General features: G+C 37.0%; 1 protein-coding gene, 1 long non-coding RNA gene and 1 other non-coding gene across 4 annotated transcripts; all 3 read left to right on the top strand.

The window, feature by feature from the left end:
- Positions 1-2158: 2158 nt before the first annotated feature.
- On the top strand, positions 2159-3065 carry LOC116163873 (myrosinase 1-like). Its single transcript, XM_031478003.1, has 2 exons — positions 2159-2381; positions 2431-3065. The coding sequence occupies exons 1-2, from the start codon at positions 2216-2218 to the stop codon at positions 3063-3065; spliced, it is 801 nt and encodes a 266-aa protein (XP_031333863.1). The 5' UTR covers positions 2159-2215.
- A 2112-nt stretch (positions 3066-5177) lies between these two features.
- On the top strand, positions 5178-5249 carry Trnae-uuc. Its single transcript has one exon. It is a non-coding gene; the product is annotated as a tRNA-Glu (tRNA).
- A 593-nt stretch (positions 5250-5842) lies between these two features.
- On the top strand, positions 5843-6461 carry LOC116165119. Of its 2 annotated transcripts, none has more exons than XR_004144077.1 (3): positions 5843-5952; positions 6007-6199; positions 6253-6461. It is a non-coding gene; the product is annotated as an uncharacterized LOC116165119 (long non-coding RNA). The 2 variants fall into 2 exon arrangements; XR_004144076.1 differs by having other exon boundaries at positions 6007-6203.
- The last annotated feature ends 3732 nt before the right edge of the window (positions 6462-10193 follow it).

Raw genomic sequence — 10193 nt, 5'->3', positions numbered from 1 at the left:
TGCTAGAGGTTGATTAGGGGATAGGTTTTGTGTATTTGCATTGGTCATTTGCATATAGGGCTGAGCATTAAAGTGTGCGATAGTGACTTGCGCTTTCAGTGTCGGATTTGGTAGATGGTTTTGTTGTCCCTTTATAATTTTTTCTCTAAGAGCAGGATATAGCTTCTGTTGTAGTTGCTTTCTTATAATACATCCTTTATAGCTTGCGGGGTGGTTACCTTTGCAGTTGCAGCAGACAACATCTTTTCGTTTTTCAGTCCATGTGCAGTTCCCCGTTAGGTGATCGCCTGCACATTTAACACATTTAGGTTGCCTATAGCAGTAGTTTTTTGTGTGACCAAAGGTTTGACATTTTGTACACTGGGGAATATCTCTCTTTTTATATGGTTGTTCGAATCGAACACTTGTGTATTGTAAGTACTGGATATTGTAGACGTCTTTGTTGTTTTCATTTTGTTCTAATTCAATGAAGAATGATGTGGGTATTTTGGTTGTTGTATTTCTTTCGTGCTGTGTTCTTAGTATGTTATTTATTCTTACAATTTTGTGGTTCTTTCCTTGGATTTCTTCTTTAATTTCGTTTATATCTGTAGTTGAGGTTTTTAAGTGGTTTATGCAACCAATATTCTGACAAAGTCGTTTGCTTTTTTGCAGGTTTGCTTACTTCTGGACTTGATCGCAGTCTTTTTTTGTATTCAACTTTATGCCACTCTGGTTCTGTTTGAGCTGGTAATTGTGGGTATTCTTGTAGATAGTGTGATACTTTAGCAGGTTGAAGCATTTGGGGGGTCATATTGAAGTTTGAGTGTTGGGTGACAGCTGTTGCATATCCTGTTTGTTGTACAGGTACCGATTGTTGCGCAAGGTTATTTTTATATCCAATTTGTTGTAGTGGGTATTATGGGGGCAAATTAGCTAGTTGCTGCTGTGGTAACTGTTGTGTATTAATATCATAATACCACAGATTTAAATATACTAAATCTGTGATAATACTGACCTGAAGCGTTTATGAAAGCTGGTTGATACATTTTTTAATCGCTAGACCCGAAGGCCTGCGACCGGCTTTAACTCTTTGATTTCCAAGTGTATAGTGTCTTTATCACTTGCGATAATAGCCATACAGCAACCTGACGGTCGCGTTATCGTTTTCGTTTGCACTTTAACTCACAAAGCACGCAGCACCGTTCCGTACGTCTTTATGCTTAGAAAGTCAAACGCATATGCAATATGGTATCCTAATACCGCATATGCGATATTAGGGCACATTTGGGTGTGCGAAATTAGGACACCTTACCCAAATAAACAGAAATCGCATATGAACGTTTTTTTCTTATCAGATTGGGCACATTCTTTGTGTCCCCATTTGTAGCATTGGCAACATCTTATCCATTTTTCAAAAATTTATTATTTTTTGAAAGGGTTCGTAATATCGCACAGTGCGATATTAGGACACATGACATGAGGTTTGAATGGTAAAAACACCTTTACAAATAGTTGCAGTATAATTTAATGCGATAAAAATTGAAGAGTGGAGCTCCTAAAGGGAGGGTACAACCACATTGTAATATTTCACTTACCAGTTTTGAGTGAAAGTATACGAATTCATGGACGCGGGAAAACCTCTATTATGTGGAACAAAGAGGATACTCTTTGATGCGGAATACAGCGTTGGCAACACTACCGTCATCTATAATTTTGCGGGAGAAGTATACGTTATGTGGCATCTGAGTAGGGATTGCCTACGAAACTAAAACTACAGAAAAATTTCCTTCACCTTACCAGTTTAGGAATTAACCAACGGTGCGATATTGGGAACCTGTGCGATATTAGGACATTTTCCTCTACATGTAAAAGCCACTCTAAAACTCCTGATCCTGCCATCACCACACTTGTGTTGGTCATGGGTCGTCTAACTTAACCAAGAGTTGAAAAAACTGCAATTGTGGTTTTCGTCAATTACGAATTATCGCACTTATCTCCACTAAGCAGCAAAAAATTAACAGCTCGCTTATGTCACAAACTATTCCATGCAAAAAATTTGACCATTGTCGGTAACAATAGAAATGTGTGTATAATGGAGCACACCAATTTTTTTATTAACAGCTATTTCAAGAATAATTTCACATGATAAATAACGATCCACATTACTGCACTCAATCATTCTATGCACATATAGTAGGTACCTACCTTCCTGTTCGAGTACCTGAAGATAGACATGCATAGGAATTATGATATGAAGAAAATATTATTTCTGTTGTGTATAATCGGTAAGATGCGTTTTAGGGAAGCCCAATCAGAACAAGAATTTCCATTTCCCGCCGATTTCAAGTTTGGGGTTACGACATCGGCCTTCCAAATTGAAGGAGGTTGGAATATCAGTGGTAAGTTAGGGTAACGTATTTGGGAAATGACAATCATCAATCGTTTCAGGCAAAGGACAGCACATTTGGGATACGGTAACACACCAAAATCTTACATTCATAAAAGACAAACAAAATGGTGAAAAGGCATGTGATTCCTATCATCTGTGGAAAAAAGACGTAGAATTACTAAATAACTTAGGCGTGCATTTTTATCGTTTTTCATTATCGTGGTCAAGATTATTGCCGACTGGTTTTTCAAATCACATTAATCTTGAAGCCGTTCAGTACTATAACAGCATAATAAACGAATTGCTAAGTTTTGGAATCGAACCTATGGTTACGCTTTATCATGGAGATTTACCTCAACCTTTACAAGACATGGGAGGTTGGCCTAATCCGTCACTAGTTCCTCATTATGAGAACTACGCTAATGTGGCGTTTAGATTGTTTGGTGATCGAGTAAAAACATGGATAACATTTAACGACCCTTATGAGGTATGTGTCTCGGGATATGGAACTGGTAATTACGCTCCTGGTATAGTATCTCCGGGGATTTCCGACTATTTGTGTGGAAAAACGATTTTATTAGCCCATGCCAAAGCTTACAAGTTATACAAGCAACACTACTATAAAAAACAAAAGGGTGAGTTTAATATCATAACCCCTTTATATCTACACATAACTTCCGATAAAAGTTATTAACCACAATGACATCAGCAATTTATATCAGTTTTCGGTCTATAAGGTTATGTAGAAACAAACATACCTATTATATTCGTTTGCGGGTTTGCACAAAAAAAAACATGTACGTGAATAATTTCTAAACAAATTGTAAACAAGTTTTTTATTCGCTATTACATGTTAATACATGAGCAGAAAGAGTGATCAAGTTTATTTAATGCGAAGTAAAATTGTTAGGTGAGATCACCCTTTAGGTATTTTCGCAGATATATATTTAATTGTGCATTATTTATGGGAAATTGTTATTCATTTTCGTAGTAATCAAGAACTATTAATTTTTTGGGGCAATTTCTGGTATGCTGATCCTGTGTAGACGCGAAGTTGCGCATTCACGAAACCGCTAAGATCATGTAGGAAGTGCAAATCGGCGTCCCTCAACTCAACTTCTCCTTGATTCATAATAATCTATAATACGTTTTATCCTTCATGGTACTCTGATGAAAGGTCTCAACGAAAGGAATTAATTTCTACCAACCATAGCCCTCCTCCTCGATCTCTTATCGTCATCGGGTATAATCCCTTATACCTCAGGATTGTCGGAAGAGGGTACTCACAAAGGGCGATTGAGATGTCTGCAAGAAATATATCCATTGGTGATGTTAAAACAAAAGCTATATTTCGGTTAAAAAATGCGCTTTATCTGCACAAGAATTGTGCACAATTTATACCTACTTGTTTTAAATAGATATTTTGTATATTTTCCTCGATAATAGATCGTTTCCCGACTTATCAGCGACCCTGACGTATATTATTATGATTGTATTAATTAGGAGACGCGCCTCTCAAGACTAAACTATGATTTAAAAATTATGTGCTGTTTCGATGATTTATCTTTTGGTAGTTAGTTTGATAGCGCTTTGCCTAGCTAATGAGATCGATCCAGCACAAATCGGCACAAAGGGAGCACTAACCATCGGGTGCAAAGGTTTTGACTAGCGCATTTTTGCAAATTTATTTGTAAAAGGTAGCTTTTAATCTCATTTTGGCCGACTGGCTGGCTGGCAGTAAATGCGGGCTCTTAGAATAATGCTTGTAGATAGAGGAGGCGTGTACTTACATGTACCTACTGGGGCCGTGTAATTAACAACTTTAGGGACGGGGCTACGCCATCCCCTAGGGTGTAATACCAAAGAGTATGGTTACTCTTTGGTAATACTAACCTGTAGATTTTTCAGTTTTTTTCTTCTACAGCTTTGTTCTGATTGTTTTCAAGTTGGTGTCATTTTGTTTTTTTTTTCCTAAGGACGCGTCTTCGAGGGGTACGACTTTGGGCGCCTAAAAGTTTCTTAAGAGCTCTAATCGCGGTCTCTCTTTCTCGTGTCGCCCAGCAATGAACAGTGCCCAAAAAGTAAGGGCTATTTGGTGACGGGTTGTAACGAATTCCAACAAAATGCGAATTGCGGGTGAACGGGATGTAGGAGGTGGATACTGACAAAGGGAATATGGTAACCCCCGACGAGATCTTACTGATGGTAAAGATGGAGTCAAAACTTCAAACCCGAATTGCAGATAAACGGGACGTCAGACAAGATCTTATTAGTACTGCCATTGAATTTATAAATTCAATGGTACTGCCACGGGTGGTCTTGTCTAATCCCTAAAGTACCTGCTCTCTTGATGCCATCTGCGAAAGTGAGGGTAGCCCATGATACTACAAGTTGTTGTAGTATCATGGGGTAGCCGCTGTAGAACTTATAATTTTAATATTAGGGAATCGCCATGCTACCTACATAATTATTTTTCTTTTCACAATTTAACTACGATTGGGTTGATTTTATTGAGTATACCAAATTAAAGCTAATTTTAGCAATCAACTTTAACGCATAAGTACTTGGCGTAATCTGCGAAGAATAAGCATTTTTCGCATTTTAACGGACTTAAACCACAGATTTAAACACTCAAACTAAGTAGATGATTTGCAGATTAACTAGATAATCTTGACTTTAGCGGTTTTCTGTACATAAACGGTAACATATGCACTTACAAAGCCAAGGCAACTCACATAGGTAAAGAAAATGATCCTTAGAAAACAATGCGTATTAATATCCGCAGACTGTTAATGCGTACACAGTATCCCATATGGTCTAGTGGCTAGGATACCTGGCTTTCACCCAGGAGGCTCGGGTTCGATTCCCGGTATGGGAATTTTTTACTTTCTTATTTATGTTTCTAGCGAATTTTCCAGAAGGAAAATGAACGCTATTGCCTGCACTTTGTCCGTCTGTACCACTACTAGGGCACTAGGCCTCCAGTTGATGCTTTTTCGTTGTGGTTTTCTTCGTACCTATTATAAACGGTGTAGTACAGCCCAGAGACCAAAACGACAAGTTTATTTGGTTTGGTTCCTTCCTTCCCCAGCTATTATTACCTACTGCTTCCGTGCGGAGCAAATACGCTTTCGTCAGTCGCGAGTCGTAGACACAATTGCACTGCATTGATACAAGACAGCTGCTCTGCTGATATCTGATAAAACACTCAAATAAAGAATATCGTACCTACTTTGCAATGAATGAATAAAATGTATAAGCAAAGATTTGTTAGAAAATTTGCCCCAGTAATTTTAATCGTGGAGTATTCGTTTCAGAGGCTTATATATATTATTTCCGAAATACCGGGTGATCGAAAAAAACTGCAGACAATTTAAATTTGGCGCTTTAAATTTTTAGTGTTTTTTACTTAAGGAGTTGGCAAACATGTTTAGAAGTTGGTTTATTTATGCATTAATTGTCATCCATTGGCGTAGTGTTTTATGTGAATTTTATTTTCTAATCTTCGTACTGTGATCCAGGCGTTTCAAAGCAAACAGCTCTTTTTAAAAAGGTCTTCGCACGTGCATCATTTCGTAAAGGTACGCAAATTAAGAGAACATACTTTATAAGGATCATGTAACCTTACTTTTTAGGCATAAAGGCTTTAAAGGGGATCTTTTGATGCACAATTGAAAGGCGTACACGACGTACATGTTTAAAAGATACTCATATTCGACTCAGTTGTGCTTACTGCAATTCAACGATAAATGTGCTACTTACCATGATGTCGAAGGTGTTAAAAAAAACGTAGCCCCAAGAAATGGTTTCCGAAAATTCTCTAATGAAGTTGGTTGGTATAACAATGTGAATGATAACATCCCTATTTGTTATTTTTACAGACTTATCGCATAATTGTGGCACAAAATTTAACACATTGATATCCAAATGTTTTCATCCAGTGTTGATGACGTTAATTTATGAGAAGACGTGGATACGTCTTATTGTATGTAGGCAAATAAAATGAACCTGACGGGATGGTTTAATGAGCATGACTATTGCTCGGGCAACGTTGGAATAGATATTTGAATACATGAACCCGAGCGTTCAACTGAGCTTGATAAATTAATTTTTTTTAATTAATTAATTGTGATTATTGTTTAGTGATCCATTAAATTAATCCACCACTGCTTTTAAATAAATGACATTTCGTATGTTACCAACTTTATAAATGTTTTGTTTTGTGGGAAATTCAAACTGTCCGCACTACTTTCCGATCACCCGGTATAAAACTCGCTAAAGAAACTGCGTCAACCAAAGTTGGCCTTATCAATCACGGCCCTATGGCAAATTTACTTCATCAGGAATTTTTATCATCCTATTTAATTAGGTACGACGATTATGATTATTATACCTGAAAGGCTGAGACCACTTAGCATATGCTTAATATGGTTGGAAATAAAAAAATTAATGTGAAGTGTATTAAGTCAAAGTTTTCCGTTTTATCATATAGGTACACCAAAAAATAACACCGCTTTTTTCAAGTAGTTAAAAATATGGGGTAATTTTATTTTACCATAAACAAAAAATTTATAAAACCCACGAAATTGGCTGCTGCGTTATTTCCCTAATTGATCACTGTTATACATCTAAGGTAACGTTTCTTTTATAAATGATTTTAGCATGGTTTTCTTTAAATATTCTGGTAGGTACCTAAATGAGGAAACTTCGAAAATGAAATTATCAGCTACTTCAAAAATAAATGTACTATTAAATTTAACAGAAAAAATAAAGACTGTATGTACGGCGACTTGCTAATTTAAATTCTTTACGTTCTAATTTACATTATTGGAATAGTTTAGACCTGGTTCATTCTTTTCGATAATTGAAATATAACGAAATTTTACGACACCCTTCAAATACCAACAGAATACAAAACAATTAACAGTAGGTACCTTTGTTTTTCAGTTTTAGTTGGATGCAGTCTGCACTCCTGGCACTTGAAAATTCGTGATTATTTAATCCTTTATACTACTGTTTTTTGGTCACAAAATTTGCTTACCCCGCGCGAGTCTATTCGGTGTTCTAAAAAAATCACACCTCGAGCTGTTCAAGTGTCGCACGAAAAAAAATCACCGGCGCTGTCGAGGTTTTGTCTTCTTATATCCTCACGAGAGTATCTTCAAATCTTTCCAAAATAATATAACACCCGCGCTACTTTTTTATCTACTTGACCACGCGATAGTGCGAATGCTTTCAGAGAACAACAAATTTCCCCATTACGTAACGTTTCTAAAACAACAAGTTATTAATTTTCACGGATAACAGTCAAAAAGGCTTGGATTATTCACTTAATTAGAAAGGTTTACAGTAAATATTAATTACGGATCAAAATGTTTAATATTCGCGGGAAAATTTTGCACGGTTCGTATACCATGTGTTCAATATGAAAATTGAAAATGAATAGCATGGGGATCTCGGAAACCGTATAAAAATTACAAAAATCCGGTTAGTGGCAAATAATAAGTTCATTTAGCATTTTTTTAAATTACATTTTCTTAAAACATTACATAATTTTATTACGATTTCCAAAAAATAAAAATTTTCTGAAACCATTGAGATCCCCCAAATAGTTATGAAACATTGCCGGCCGCGCGATAGCTCAGATAACCCGCGTGACGTCAGAGGCTCCCACATGCAGTCGAGCGCGAACGCTAATTTCTGGAATATTTTTGATTATCAATTACGAGTATTGAAGAATTTAATAATGACAATGATGATGCTGAAGTCAAAAAGAAGAATCGAAAGTTTTTTAAATATTGTATTGTGCCAAAATGATTAAGTACATCAATAAAACGTCCAGATAAACTTGTAATTAAAAGAGACGGAGGGGTGACATTGCAGCATTAACTCTCACTGGTCGTCTTTTGGAGGCGAGGGTCTTGTAAACAAACATCGCGACTGGTCCATCCGCGATCATCGCCAATTGATTAGTAACTTTCCGGGGAGAGTCTCGCCCCGAACTAGCGCTGAGCTCTCCTGAACCTCCGAACACTCCGACTGCCGATTGGGGGCGAAGGCGTCGTTGGAGATGGAAGGGTTAAAGTGGAGCTCATACCTATTTGAAACGCGATTTACACCGCGCGCACATTCAGTGAATTTTTTAAAATGCGAACATATGTAGGGGTTTGCATGCAATGTAATTTCCCTATGTTCGATTTAAAAAAAACACATCAATCAGCAATCTATGGAGTAGTTCAAATGAGTAGTAGATACAATTGACAGCTGTCATATTTTTAAAAATACCGCCGTCCAATTTAATTTCGAAATCGGCTAGGTGTTTTCGTTATTTATTTTCTTATATTCTTCATTTATGTATTGAATAGATCAAATTAGTAGAATACCAGGTGCACATGACCTACAAATAATTAAAGGTTTGGTCACAATGAATTGTGGTATCAACGCGTGTCCTGTGAGCTCAAGTTATCGTAAGTTTAAGAAAACTTTATCCTAAAGTTGCTATGGCCGCACATGGCTTCTTTAAACAAAATCTTACCGAGTTCTTTTCATCAAAGGCATAGCCACGCAAGTTGCGCGTTTTGCTGGTGGAAATGTGAACCGCGCACACCTCATAGATTGATGCGTTTTTTTTTTAATCAAGCATAGGGAAATTACATTGCATACAAAAGCGTATGTTCGCATTAAAAAAAAACTCACTGTATATTATTTAGGATACATATCCTACCTCGGCCCTCTGACTAGGACCCTCGGCCAATAAATCAGTAACGTCGATCTAGGTCTCTCATTGCCCTTCCTGCGAATACATTTGCAGGTCAAGCTCAACCCCGAACGCTTTTTGTTAGCAATGAGATCTAACACTTCCGATGCCCTACTTAGCATCCCTTGCGATCATGACCAATAGGGCGTACGCAACTTAACAACTTAACACGATTCCTTGAGACCCTATTGCACCCATCGCGCATACTTGACTAGTCAGCTTACCCATACACTTCACATTTCGGCGCTACAAAGTGGTGGTTCGATTTAAAAAATTCATAACCATAATTACATCTACGATTGATAGATTAGACGAATCCGCTTTTATGTAGCCTCCTTCGCACATTATAGTTTGGAATTAAAACAGAAAGAAGGCAACTAACGGTAACAAACCAAAATATAACAAGTTAAAAAGTAATCGTAAACGATTTACAAAAAGCGCATTTTCACTTGTATTCATTTCCCATCTGTAAGATGCAACTTCTGTTAAAATCTTAAAAATCCGGCCACAAATATGAAAGATAGCGTTGCAAATGTGCAATCCATTTTAGAAGTGCTACTTCAATTTCAGTTTATAAGAAGAATTTCATTTCAATGCTTTTCTAAATAAGAAAGTTGGAACTGCGCATGCGCAAATCTAAATTTTGACTACGGAGATGTCAAGGCGATCGGACATTTCTAACCAAAGTTATCGTTCACACGGACAGATAGAGGGACAGACAGACAAAGGAACAGATGGACATACCAACAGACAGAAGACAGACAGCAATACAAAATTATAAACGATCTCTAGGATCGTTAATAAACGACAAAAGTGTAAAATTATGGAACATGTAAAAAACGGTTTGTTGGTTTTTTTACAATAACTTTTTTAGCAATAAACGCAGAAAAAATTCCTTCCTTGGTGCAAGCCTGGACACCATAACGAACCAAATAGCGAAAAAAGTAGAACAATAGCTCTTAAGATAAAGAACTAGTAGTGTACCAACGAACGAGCGGACGGACGGACGGGCGATAGGACGGACAAAGTGACCACAATAGCGCATTTTTTAAAATTTTTGTGGAA

The sequence above is a fragment of the Photinus pyralis genome, unplaced genomic scaffold (genome assembly GCF_008802855.1).
Source record: "Photinus pyralis isolate 1611_PpyrPB1 unplaced genomic scaffold, Ppyr1.3 Ppyr1.4_LG2, whole genome shotgun sequence".
Taxonomy (NCBI): Eukaryota; Metazoa; Arthropoda; class Insecta; order Coleoptera; family Lampyridae; genus Photinus; species Photinus pyralis.
Note: the sequence above shows the minus strand (reverse complement) of the source record. Positions and strands in the feature narration are given on the sequence as shown.

Excerpts from the sequence above, each read along its gene's own strand:
- LOC116163873 (XM_031478003.1), top strand. The coding sequence starts at position 2,216 with ATGCATAGGAATTATGATATGAAGAAAATATTATTTCTGTTGTGTATA. Across the intron at positions 2,382-2,430 it reads AGGAGGTTGGAATATCAGTG|GCAAAGGACAGCACATTTGG; the intron begins GTAAGTTAGGGT and ends CAATCGTTTCAG.